General features: G+C 36.2%; 1 protein-coding gene across 1 annotated transcript; it reads left to right on the top strand.

Moving 5' to 3' along the window:
• The first annotated feature begins 313 nt into the window (after window positions 1-313).
• On the top strand, window positions 314-10,125 carry LOC118197165 (uncharacterized). The gene is made up of 3 exons (XM_035368670.2): window positions 314-348; window positions 5,949-6,271; window positions 9,811-10,125. The coding sequence occupies exons 2-3, from the start codon at window positions 5,975-5,977 to the stop codon at window positions 9,823-9,825; spliced, it is 312 nt and encodes a 103-aa protein (XP_035224561.2). The 5' UTR covers window positions 314-348; window positions 5,949-5,974; the 3' UTR covers window positions 9,826-10,125.
• The last annotated feature ends 3,752 nt before the right edge of the window (window positions 10,126-13,877 follow it).

Genomic DNA, 13,877 nt, shown 5'->3' with positions numbered 1-13,877 from the left:
GCTTTCGAGGTGTTAGATTAGTAAAGAAAAGTTTCATTTTACAGTTTTTAATTACTAATTTATTATTGCCTCTTTAATGTATGCTGACATTTTAAAGTTCTGCTTTTATTCTTGAAACGAACATGAAGAAAAACATTATATGTACCGTCCTATTGCTCATTTCAACTAACAACAAACACTAAGGCAACAGTCTTTATTTACTCATATCGTTCATTTCTCAACACTCAAACATCGCACGCATACAATTTTGTCCAAAGTAAACATTAGTTTAAAGGATCTTGTCACGGAATGCGTGTTTTTGATCAGTTGACTTAATTCTCGCCTTCATTTCCAATTTCGTTCGACCTGGTAAGTATAATTCCTATGGAATTAATTTCTTTGCATTACTATATCTTTCTAAAAGCGACAGTTAGATAATAAGTGTTTCTAGACACGTCTTATTCAGTTTGATTATTAAATGCTCGGCATGTACACAGGCTGTTCACACACATTTTTTAGACGAAGTATATTGTATTCACAAAACTAAATTACATAAAATTCTTGTGTTTTAAATGCTTTATTTGACATCCCTCATTCTGAACTATCTTTTGACCCCCCGCAATTTACAGGATAATAATGCCTTTTAAAGTGGCAGAAGAGATATTCTATCCCATTCCCTCCCGAACAGCTTTCCAGAGTCCTGTTAGGGTTGACAACGTTTGGATAATACAGTTTTTAAATGTCTGAAAGCACAGAAATCCCTAGGTGACACATCGGGAGATTTAGTAGAGATATCAGTGCAGGGTATGGCCTTGATACCAGTTTTCTGTTCCATTTCTTTTAGGAAATTTCACAAGATGAAGCATGGGTGTATGTAATGACTGTAAAAAAAAGCATTATGTCCTAAAGGGAGGAACTCACAGATGGTTCACAGTGTGTAAAGCGATAGGGTATTCATCAGATAGATTGTGATATATATTCCTGATATTAATATTTTTAACTTGCTATTATAAGAAAAACCAGCAACAATCATGAATCCCTTAGAAAAACTTTCTTTCGATTCTTTGAACCATGTACTTAAATTTTTTCCTCCCCTTTTATGACAATAAATGGCTTTTTTTTTTTTTTTTTTTTTTTTTTGGTTACAGTCATTTACATACACCCATGCTTCATCTATTGTGACAATTGTTTTCCATTTTTCTTTGGATAAGTGTTCCTCATATAGAATTCTGCAGCATGTCCTGCGTTGAGCGATGTGCTTTGGAAGAAGACGATGCACATCGCGTTTTTTCGCTTTCTTAAGATTTAAATCAACGTTTATCATTTTGTTTACAGTGGACACCGTGCATTTTAATGATTTTGCAACTGTCCTTTGACTAGGGGGATTTTCTTTTAACATTAAACAACGTATCTTTGCAGTAGTTGAAGATGACCGTTTTATCCTTGGATACTTGTTTGGAATTTTTGTCCCACTTGAGGCTACAATTTGACGTTTTTTTCTTTTCTTGTTGATGATATTACCTATCGACGCTTTCGATATCACATAACCATGACTCTCACATCTTTTTGGATAACGGAGTATGCATATTTCTCTTCGGAAAGAGCGTCAATGTAGCCTTCGAACCACTGCTTTGTTAAATTCGCAATTTTGAATAAAAACAAAACTTTCAAACCACAGACGATAATTTTGACTTTTAAAAAAACATAGTGCAATTGCAATTACTTCTTTTGCAGCAAACGAGTTTTTATTACCGCTTACCAAAATCGTCTAAACAATGTGCGAACAGCCTCTGTATAAATTGCAAGCAATTTCTGGGTCATGCTACTATTCACTCAACAGGGAAAAAGCAATGAAGAGAATATTATATTAACGATAAAAGCAAATAAAAATTTTAGTAATATGTCATTAAATTTGTCCTAGTAATACGTCATTAAAGTCATCATTTTCTTAGTAATATGTCATTAAAAATAGACTCCGCTTTGGAGGTTGGCTTAACTATCGAATTTGTTCACAGATATGTTATTCCTAAAACAATCAACTCGTATTTTAATGTCTCACTCAGTCTGTTAGATGTGCGAATACAGAGATCTAGTGCTAAAGTAAATATATTCTCTCTTTTTACTTCCTTGTACAAAGTTATAAGGTATTTCTCCCACTTCCCCGGCGAAGGCCTTCGTGGTGTATTGGCTCTGCACACTGGGCCGGTATTCAAGAGGTCCGTGGTTCGATTCCCGGTGAAGGCGGTTGCTAATTTTTCATCTCTCTTGCTTCCAAAAAAATCCCAATGTCTCTACAGTGGCGCCCGAACTAAAAGGGTGTTGGATGAGGTTTCTCCACACCCAGGATTTGGCGACTGGGTCCCCTAAAAACCCCAGTCGTCTTTTAAAAAGGGGTGTATATAAGGTAGTATTTCTTCCACTTTCCTAGCGTGCCATCGTGGTGTAGTGGTTCTGCACGCTGGGCCGGTATTTCAAAGGTCCGTGGTTCGATTGCCGGCGAAGGCGTGGCTAATTTTTCAATCTCTTTTGCTTCCAAATAAATACTAATGTGTCTACAAAGTAAAGAACGTATTGTAGTTGCTAGAAATTTCGAGTATCATATTTCAACAAAAATATCCATTTTGACCGCTCTCGAACACATTTGGACACTTTTTTGCTTGACATCTATGTGTTCGGACAGAATAAGGAGCTACTTTTCACAAACGGATTGTAAAATGGATTTAAAAGCATTCACAAGAGACTTTTTCTGACGTTTCTACGTACGCATGGATATATCTCGCATAACTCAAAAGCGAGTAGATGTTGAACACTGAAATTTTATATATGGGAGTGCTATAACGCCTTGTCTGTCCACCTCCCCTTTTTTGTTGCAATCGGCCGCATGAAAAGTAGTATATATGTATATATTCTCACTTTGTCACCCGGCTCGGGGCTCAGTTTTTCTATTCATATTATTGCGTGCGTACGGGTTCGTTACGAAATGAATGCATAAGTCCAATGAAAAATGAACAAAATTTATTATTATCACAACAAAAATGCTTAAATCTCCTCATATTCGTGCAGTATTACAATATCTCAAGTAGTTATCTTTTAACTACTCAAACGTTCAAGAGAATTCAAAACAGCTAAAGAAAGCTGATCCGCGAATTCGCTACAGTCAACAAGAGCAGTTTTCTAAACAAACTCTTAAAGCAACAACAAACTAACTAATAAGGTTAAAAAATCGAAATCGAAATCGAGTGAATGGTTAGGCGGCATTTAGTAGCCTCTGCTACTGTAACCGTCTCTGTTGGAGATATGCCCTAAGGCGTTGGGAAGAATTAAAAATTAAGATGATTTACACCGCACCGACAAAGGTGAAGCAGGGACATGTGCTAATGCACGTGAGTTGGTCAAGTAGACTTTGGAGAAGGAGCATCTGGCCGCCGTACAAGCTGTGATGTATCTTCACTAGTTGAAGAAAGATGATACGTCGAGGCCAGTCACGTGGGTGGTCACCCACCCAAGTACTGACCCCGAGCTCTGCTGCTGTAAACAGGGGAACTTGTGTGTTGAAAAAGTGAAAGAAATCGTAAACATAGTGAAATTCCCTCAAATGCTTCTAAGCTGGTGATTACTCTTCACTTTCAGCAAATCTCATCAGTGTCATGGCTGCTTTGAACCCGGCAGTAAACTTCTCAGCCGTGGTTTTTGCAGCGTGGATCTTCTCAACGTGCTCAACCATACTGTTCAGAAATTTTTTGATTTTAGGATCTTGGATCCAGTTTATGATATCGTAGTACTCTGTGGGTGGGTTTTCCAATTTTTTCTTTACTCTATCACTGTAGAGAGGCTTCATCTGGGTTTTACTGCTGTCTTCCTCTGTTTCGATGAATTTCGGAAAATCTGCCGGCATAGGGATCTTAGCTGCTGGCTTCGCCTGCTGCTCCTTTGCTTCATATCGCTTCTTGTACACGGGGCAACCCTTGTATGAACTTACATGCGGTAGCGAGCAGAAGATGCACTTAGGTTTTTCTTCTGGCTTTAGAGGGCATTCTTTACTTCTATGGTGCTGTCCACACTTGCAGCATCGCTCAGGATTTGAGCAAAGATGTTGCGATATCACCGACTTTTCGGTGGTCCACTCAGGCTCGGCAGGGAGCGTACGAGTACTGTCCGGTCCGTCTTGGTGCCGTGGATCGCTACATCTTACTACGCTCCTGGGCTGGGATGGAAATCGTGTTCTTGTCTGAATCAGAGCCCTTCTTTGGCTTTATGTTCCCCAACACAGTACACATGATTTTCTGGACTGAAAGTGGTTGTTTGAACTTCACTGTCTTGGGTGATGATGAATGCTACCATTCCGTGGATTGCTGCTTCGATTTCGGTGCAGCGTAAGCCACCCAGGCGTCGTCGCATGTTAACATTTGACCTTAAAAAAACCATCATCTTTCTCACTGTACCGCTAAAGGAAAGTTAAAGCACTACCTAAATGTTTGGTTTCGTGCACCTCTGTCAACATTTATTTATATCTGTAATATCTGCACTTAAGAATTTTAAAAATAACCATTTGGATGTCCATGGCCAGGGATAGAAGAGCTTGGAATTCGATTCTGAGGAAGGCAAGGGCCCATCCTGGGCTGTCTAACCATTGAAGAAGAAGAAGGATATCTGCATCGGAATTTTTAATATTACAGAAATGCGTTATTTCTCATTGGTTGCCATATTCGTTGTAAATAATACTGATACGGCAAATATACTTAATTTGAAAAAATGCTTTTGCTCTCATATATTGCTTCAGCAACTTTATTGAGCAGAGATAAGCTTGTAAGGATCCTAAGTTTTACTAACGTTTTAGTTTATTTTAAAACTGTACTGTCACTTCTTATTTTCTACTTCCGGCCAGAATTAAATGCTTTAACTTGCTTATGCAAATTGTCTTGCTAACGCCCAAGTACTTAAGATGTGGCTTTTTGCCAAGCGGGAGAGTGAGAAGGAGTTTTAGGAAGCAAGCCTCTTGCCACTGTAGTTTTACGAGTTTTCACTCGGTTGCTGGTTGCCTTTAAGGCCAGAGGTTTAGCCCTCTTGATATTTTTAAACGTATTGTAGTTTCAGCAGGTCGGCGTACTACATACGTACCTTTTTTTTAAATAAAGGCTAGTCTTAGTGCTAGGCATTTGTATACTAAGAGTATATTCAGAGTTAGTATTTGTATACTAAGTAATATTCAGAGTTAGCTTTTAGTTAGAGTTTTAGTTAGTAGTTTTTATATTCTTATGTTCAGACCACAAGTGGTTGCTCTCTGTATTCCGAAGTTTCGGAAATTCCTGTAAAGTATTGAAAATAAAGGGTTTCGCATACCCTTCCTGCTTGTGTTGTCTACTTCACACCTTCCTTGAGTAAGCTCTCTGTTCCTATTCAGGACCATTCATGTTTGCAAAGCAAATCAAGAGAAACACAAGTCCTGACAAGCATAAATTTATATTTTAATTTTACGATTTCACAAAGGAATAAGCAAATTATAAAAGAACAACAACAATTTAGGCTTCCCTGCCCCGTGAACTAAATCACACTACAGGTCTACTCTCCCTTTGGGCACGTCGTGGAGGTTCAACCTCCACTATTACCCTCCAAAGGAGCAGCGCACCACCTGGAATTCACCAGGCAGCACCGGTCGTCTAATGCTCTTACCAGTCGCATGGGCGAGCCCGTCGCAGTGGGCCGTAACCCAGCAAACCGGGGGGAACCAAGCCCTCCGGCTACGGTTCCACACCGTTCAGGACATGCCAGTCCCCGAGGCCGGCCAATAAGTGACCTTTCCCAGGGGCTTCAGAACCACCAAGTTCATAAATTTTATCCCCCGTGGCCGAGACTGCCTAGGTACAGATCCTAGCCAGTAGCTTCGCAGAGTTCTCTACGTCGACCCCCGGGGGGTAAATTATAAATGAAAAAAGGAAAGGAGGAAAATACCCGTTTTCTTTTATTTGCAGGTCAAAGGCGAAGGATTTACTTAGAAATGAAGTTTCTAGCATTTGCAGTTCTCATGTTTGTCTCTTCCGTTCTTTCTGTTTGCTGCGAGAAAGCACGTTTCAGAGAGGTGTATAAAGGCCATAAAAGCAAAGCTCTGAAGGAATATGGCGAAATGAAGAAATCTTCAGTTATACAATGTGCTACCTATTGTATTCAGGAAAATAAGTGCTATGGCTTCACTATGAACGCTTCTAAGACCTGCAGACTGTTGATGCAAATGCCAGATGCCAACGAGTGCCCAGGAGACAACTGCCTTGAAATCGAAGGATTCGCAGTTTACATTGTAAGTTAATTATTTATTTTGATAGACTGAGATTTGTCTGAGCAGGTAAATATAAAATCTGCCGAAAGATACCAGTCATTGCAAGTAAAAACGCTGCAGAAAGCTTATGTTATGCAAATTCGAACTTGTAATTGTCAATTATACTCATTCTCGAGAATAACGCAGATTTTTGAGTAGGAATTCCACTCGTATTATGACGAACGGCTTATAATCGAAGACTGAAATTTTTGCATAACTGCGAGAATCTGTAAAAGTCTAAACATTAGCGCTATTAGTTTATTTTGAAAGTAGAACCTATTTTGTATTTACTTTACTGTTAGGTGGTTAAGAGATATGTCTTACATGAATGAAAAGTTTAGTCATAATTTTACCAGTTATCTGATTATAAACCAGTTAAAAATATAAGATAAAAAAAATGCAGCCAAACCCCGCTATGGCGTACCAGAACAACCCCCAAATATAAGAAAAGAAGCTTTTTGGTCCCTTAATTTTATTTTGCACGCCTATAGCGAACTTCCAAATGTATATAAATCCGATATAACGAATATTTTGAATATCTTGAATTGGAATTTTTTAAAAAAATTTTCTCATATTTATCCAGGATTTGTGCAGTTTTTAACTGAAAAACTACTAATTTTTAAATTTATCCCGTTTAAGCTATTAGAATGTCGAAAAACTCCCTTAATGCTACTGTTTTTACTTCCTTGTACGAAGTAAAAAGGAAGTATTGTAATCGCGAAAAGATTCAGGCAGCATATTTCAACGAAAATATCCCATTTTGACCTCTTTCAAATGCAATTTAACGATGTATTTCCGTGATATCTGTACGTAAGGACAGAATAAAACACTCTTTTCCTCCAAAAAAATTATAAAACTGCTTTAAAATGAATTCTGAAGAGAATTTTTCGTGGCGTGTCTGTACGAACGTATGTACGTATCTCGCATAACTCAAAAACGAGTAGCCTCAGAACGTTCAAATTTTGTATATAGGACTGCTATAACATGTAGATGTGCACCTCGTATTTTCGTTGCAATCGGCCGCACCAAACGTATATAACTATATTTATATATATATATCCACTCTGTTACCCGGCTCAGTGATCTCAGTTGGTTTACTCTTATATGTTTGTAAATTCTACATTTTTGCTTTAAAAATGATTGAATTATGTTGTTCTTATCTTCCGGTTATGGTTTTTATGCTTTTAGTAAATCTGTATGCAATATTTTTAGAATTATCAACAATTTTAAAATTGTTTAAGTGCCGCTAAGCCTAATAATGTTTTTGATGGCGGCCCTTGCTTGTTTACATCTGAAACAGCAGAGTAGTGGATTTGTTGCCAATCTAGAGAAACGTAGCTTCGCAACAACAAAGATAACGCCTTAATTTATTATTGCGAATTAAATCATGCTTAATCCTTTCTGGAATTTTTTCGAGGAAATAAGTGTTTAAGATTTACTTTGTAATTTTTTATACAGATATTTTGAGTTTTTATGTATTTTTGCCTTGTCGCGAAGTGAAAACTGAATTAATCGAATGAGAAATACTCAATTGTCTGTGAAAAAATGTTTCTTTTTTGTTTTGTTTGCTTAATTTCTTTTATACATCGTTCTAGCTTTATTATAGTATTTGCATAGAACATGTGGCAACGATTAGATAATTCTTTAAATGATATAAATTTTGTGCATTCTGAGTTATAATATGAACGAAATATAATACTGTTAAGTAAACCTAGCGCCAAAGTGTCGCTATGGTAAACAAAGTGAATTTTAAAGAATGCATTTGTTCTATTGTGGTTTATGCGCTGTCGGCGAAGTAGGTTTAATTCAATCTAATAAGTTTAAATGAAATGCATGAAAAAATGCGTATAATTTAATATTCCGTACAAGGAAGTCATGTGGTGTACACATCAGATTTTTTTATCTTAACTTCCACCTTCCTCAGTGTTCTAAACAAAGTGATACGCGAGGCAAGTGTAACACGCATTTCTTGAAAAATAAGAGCACACAATAAACATACCTTAGAAGATCCTGTTGTACCACATACTGAGCTAGAGAACCATTAATCCACTGAGCTTGAATCTTTCGAATTTTATGAGCTCTCAGACAACACTTAAACCTGATGTTTATTCATGTTTGTAAAAGCGTATTTTAGTTGGAATTGTGTAATTAGAATGACGGTTCTAAATCATGACTTTTAATGCTACGTAATGTTACTTGTAAAATTATGAACGTATGATGAACCTGGAAAACAAAGGAAAGAAATTTAAGAATTGTATGTATTAATAATTATAGTTAACTTTTAATATTTTTTTGAAATTAAAGTTACTATTAACATCTTTTGGGAGATATGAGAATGCTAATTATTTTTTCTGTGTCATTCATCAATCAATTCTTATACTATTTTTTGATATAATGTATTTTTTTTAATCAGATCAAATATAGCGAACCATCAGATATAGCAAACTAAACTTCCGTTCCCATGAACTTATAGCGGGGTTCGAACGTATTAAAAGATAAATTAAGAATCTGCGAAATTATTAAAAACAATTATGCAGCTATAATTAAGACACAATAACACGCCGAATAAATACTAATTCAGAAAACAAACAACAAAAACTGTGGAAATTTTGTAAATATAACGCTGATTTTTGTTGTTTGTCTTCTGAATTAGAATTATGCAGCTAAGTTTTATTCATTATTATTATTATTTCTGTGTCCTTAATATTCTCATTATTATTGAAATTATTACTATTAGTTTGTAATGTTGCGCGCTTCCAACCTGCACGCAACAATAGTGATTACTGCTATGAACTGGAAAGTATACAAAGTCTTGAGAATTTAAATCCCTTTTTATTCAACTTTAGAAATTACAGATGCGTGCTCTTGACGCTCACAAACTACGCCGACCCGGCGGTAAAATAAAAATAAGAAACTAAAAATGAATAATAACAAGTGACTACCTACGAGGCTCTCTAAACGTAACTAACCTAACCGCGTTTTAAGATACCTCTGATAATTCAACAAACTTCTGAATATTACGTTGAAAGATTTAACTATCTGCCGAGGCAAGCACACAGTCCGAAACGCGTGATTCTTCAATTTCTACCTAGCCACCTCCACACTCGTGAAGCAAGAAAGCACATTTTCGAACTCGTTTCCCTTCTATTTAACTCAGATTACTTCCGCTGACAATTTTGAATACTTTGCGCGTTCTACTAAAATTTACATACTCTGGCATTGGCAATTCCAGGGGAAAGTAAGGCTTGACAGGAAAGATAGTTTAAACTTAAAATAAATATTAGTTAAAATAAACATAAACCCTACAAGTTCATTGTTATTACTATCATTATTACTTCTGTGTTCTTAATATCCTCATTATTACTGAAATTATTATTACTTCTGTGTCCTTAATATTCTCATTATTTTTGAAGCTATTATTGTTAATTCCTTATTATTAATGTTATTATTACTTCTGTGTCCTTAATATTCTCAATGTTATTGAAATTATTATTATTAGTTCATTATTATTTTCATTACAGGATACCTCAAGCTAACAGTTTAGAGAATACCTCCTTAAAACTGCGTAGAAAATTCGTGATAATTCTCAGTTCCTCTGAATCTCATGCAAATGAAAATGCAAGCTGCTTACTGAAAATGCTCTTCTGCTTTCAGGACATCTTAAATACCGATTCTGATTGCTGTTCATGATTCAATTCCATAAAACTTGAGTGCCATTTTTTGCCTTAAAACTCATTGTGTGATGCTGTTATCATACGCTTCCTTAGCACAGGCCATTTTAATTTTCTGCAAGTTCCTATTTTTTAAAAGATTGATGGAAATAAATGTAAATTGAAGCTTTTCATATACCTTTACCTTTGTATTCGGTAAAATTTATCCTTCATCGAGCTCGCATGTATTTAAAAAAATGTAATGGGCATTTTTTACATTTCTTAAAAAAATTATATCTCATCTTCCTGCTATTAAATAAGTTTATGCATATAATTAAGAAAGAAATAATCTAAATTTTATAAAACACAGGGATTCCGTTGTGTTTTATAAATTTCCAGTTTAATGCTTCTTTAAACCCTTCTTAAGCTTCGTAATTGGTTAATATTATCTACACCAGCAGTTTTCAACCTTTTGACTAACGAGTATCATCTAAACAAAAATTGAAAACCTTTAGTACCACCACTACAAAGTACTACTCCCATCACCACTCTTGAACAAAGCTCAGATCACATAAATTTACGGTGTGTTAGAGAAAAAGAAAAAACTCAATCAGGATGTTGGGGTTTTAATTTTTTAATTTAATTAGTTAAAAACACTTTACTTCTCTGCGTACCACCGGTTGAGAACCCCTGATCTTCACTATATACCGATTTTGTATTTGGACACCTATGCAAATGCCGATATCCGAGGTCTCGATATATGTAGTGCCCTCCGCTGTTAAATATCGTGTATGAAAGAACATTGGAATTAGTCGCATTCGAGATACCAAGAAGTTCAGAGTTATCTGATTTCGAAAAAGGTATTATCATCGGGTACCACAGAAATGGCTGATCCTTAAGAGGCATATCTAGCTAGCTTTATTACCCAAAATCGATAGTGGCCTATGTGATTCAGAAGTGCAAGGTGTACTGTGATTGTAGAAATTTTCCCCAAGTCGGCAGACCCACGAACCTGGGAGGTGACCGACGGGCGCCTGCCCAGAAAAATTCGAAAGAACCGCACCCAGCCGAGGACCCACATACGCCAGGAGTTTCAACAGGTATCCGGGAGTGTTGCTTCGGTGAATACCATACATAAAAAATCACATCTGCTTGGTTCGCATGGTCTTACCTGCCACTCATAAGCCTCTAATCCTTGGTTTAATTGGTCCAATTGGTTTAATGTGATACAAAGCGCGTCGACATTGGACCGTAGATCAATGGAAATGGGTTCTCTGGAATGACGATTCATGGTTCACCTTCTACGTTCGAATAACAGGGTCAGAGTCTAGTTTCTGCCAAGAGAAAAACCTCCTACCAGAACGCATTGTGCTCCCAGTAAAATTCGGTGGAGGTGGAATTCTGGTCTAGGATAGTGTTTCTGTTGGTACAAACTGCGACCCTTGGTCCTAATCCATGTTAAGCTCAACTTCGACGCCTACTCCACTGTTTTTGATGACATTGTGTTTCCTACGTGCTGGTAGTTTTAAGGGTTGAACACATGTTACTTTCAAGACGACAACACCAACTGTCATGTTGCGAGGTCCACCATGGTTTGATATGGTCACCATAGGTTTAACCGAATGGATTGGCTTGCCCAGAGTCTAGACCTGCATCCTATCGAGAAACTTTGCAAAGAGTTGGATTGCCGAATTAAGGGATGCAACAATCGTGCAACATTGGTGAAAAGCCCGAGTAGAAGAAAATACGAACAGCCGGTCATACAAGGACTTAAGGAAAGCATGCCCAGAGAGTTGACGCTGTAATTGCTGCTCGTGGATGCTCTACCAACTACTGAATATGAATACATTTTCTTTTCCTTTTTCATCACAGGTGTTCAAATACTTATTGGTAGATAGTATATAGATTAATAAGGTTTCCAGGAATTCATATCTGAGTTACACTGACTAGTATACATTTTTACTATCTAATTTTTGTATACCATATAAAGAATATTTTAAATAACGACATGATTGTTGAAATGTAATCACTGTTTATGAACTTTGAAGTAAATTTGATAAATTGAAAAAACTGAATTTGTTTAAGAAATGACAGTTGTTAAATTTTAAAACAATTCTGATAAATTAAAAAATATTTATATTTAAAAGATAACAGTCTGTAAGCTTTAAAGCAATTCTGATAAATATTAAAACTTTAAACAATCGAAAAATTTTTTTAAAGCAGCACCTGTTTTATAGAGTATTTAAAATGTTATACTGTTATATTTGCTGATTCGGAATTCGCAGTTTCACTTATCTGCAATTCAGTGCTGTGGGGGAAAGGAAGTTTTCCAAACATTTGGTGTGTTTTCGAAAAAAACTTTCAAAAATGTGAAATGACAGTTGATCGTAATATAGCTGACACACAGAGCTGCTCAAACACGTCATCCTGTATTACATTCCGACGCAATTGCACGCTCATTTCCTGCCGTGAAATAAAATAATATAAACACGGGAAGCATATTTCACAAGTGCACATCAGCGTAGCCACTAAGGGAGGGGTTTCGAAAATGGACCAATGAGCGTCTATTGCTCTTGTGACGTTAAATCTTCATGCATGTGAGCGTATGTCGTTTACGTTTTAATTTGCATTTGTTTCGTGGTAAAAAATGTATGGCGTAGTAGAAGAAAATGTCGTAGTGCTTTCGTTTCATGAGTTTAATTAATCGCTGACATTTCATTTTCGCGATTTTTATCACAATACTTGGATTGATGTTCGCGGCATATTATCACTCTCTACATCGAGAAAATGACTCAAGCTATAATTAGCTTCGAATATTATGCATTTACTTAACACCTGTGAATTAAGAAAATTCGAGTGTATAGTTTTTTTTTAAATAATTTTTCATATAGACTGCAATAAAAAAGTGCTGACTTCTATTTACATATATAATTGGTGTAAATATTTTTCTCATATGCATAGTTTTATATAAAGATAGCATTTGGGCTCAGATGTTTATCACATACTTCTTTCTTCATCTTATTTACCATTTATCAAGTAATATTTCACAAGGATATTTTTGCGGAGTATCCAAAATGTGTTTGTGTTTATTTTAAATTCTTTCAACCAGGTAGTGAAATCTTCACATTTGCTTATATTTGATCTAACTTCGCAATGAAAATTTTCAGAAGAAATCGAAGGTACTTTAATTATTTTCTACAGAAAATTGCGTGGTAAAATATTTTAAACCATTTTACTTAAATTTTAAAGCACGCGAAAGGTCATGTGACATGACAGAAATATTACTGGATGCCCATTGGTCCATCCTAGAAACCACACCCTCAGTGGCTACACAGATGTGCACTTGTGAAATATGCACATGGGAATGAAAAGTATCGTTACGAAATCTTATGTGCATTCCCAGATTACAGGAATTCTACCGAATCTGAACTTCGGATATCAGTAGACAGTGATATATCATTTGCTTCCGTACTTACACATCTTTTTAAATCTTTACTTCCACTCTTGCTTCTTGCATTCACAGCTGTCTTACTCTTTAAATTCGTATTAAGGACTCGGAAACCTACGAGTGATGCTACAAGTATTCGGAAACTACTAGCGGTCTCTGAATGCTAGGAAAATGGATCGTTCTTTTTTCTACCATGCTTAGAAATAAAGTTTGTGATGCTCCTACAGCAGCGGTGCCCAACATTGTGCTCGCCGATCGTTTTGTATGTGCTCGCCAGCCCGATTAGGTACTGTGAACAAAAAATACTTTAAAAATAACCATTCATTTATATTTCTTAATTGTTAACATATGGTAAGCATTTATAATCATAAGAGATATCTTGCAAGACGTTATAGAATAATTGATTGCTGACTGATGAGCTTCATAAGGATAAGGATAAGGAACGGGGGATGTGGGCACTATGCCTCTACCATACGGTTAATTAGTATAG

This window comes from Stegodyphus dumicola, chromosome 4 (genome assembly GCF_044657685.1).
Source record: "Stegodyphus dumicola isolate Sdum_Otavi_A_Nest chromosome 4, ASM4465768v1".
NCBI lineage: Eukaryota > Metazoa > Arthropoda > Arachnida > Araneae > Eresidae > Stegodyphus > Stegodyphus dumicola.
The sequence above is the reverse complement of the archived record's forward strand: the minus strand, read 5'-3'. Positions and strand labels throughout refer to the sequence as shown.

Coding starts and splice junctions, on each gene's coding strand:
- LOC118197165 (XM_035368670.2), top strand. CDS start 5,975: ATGAAGTTTCTAGCATTTGCAGTTCTCATGTTTGTCTCTTCCGTTCTT.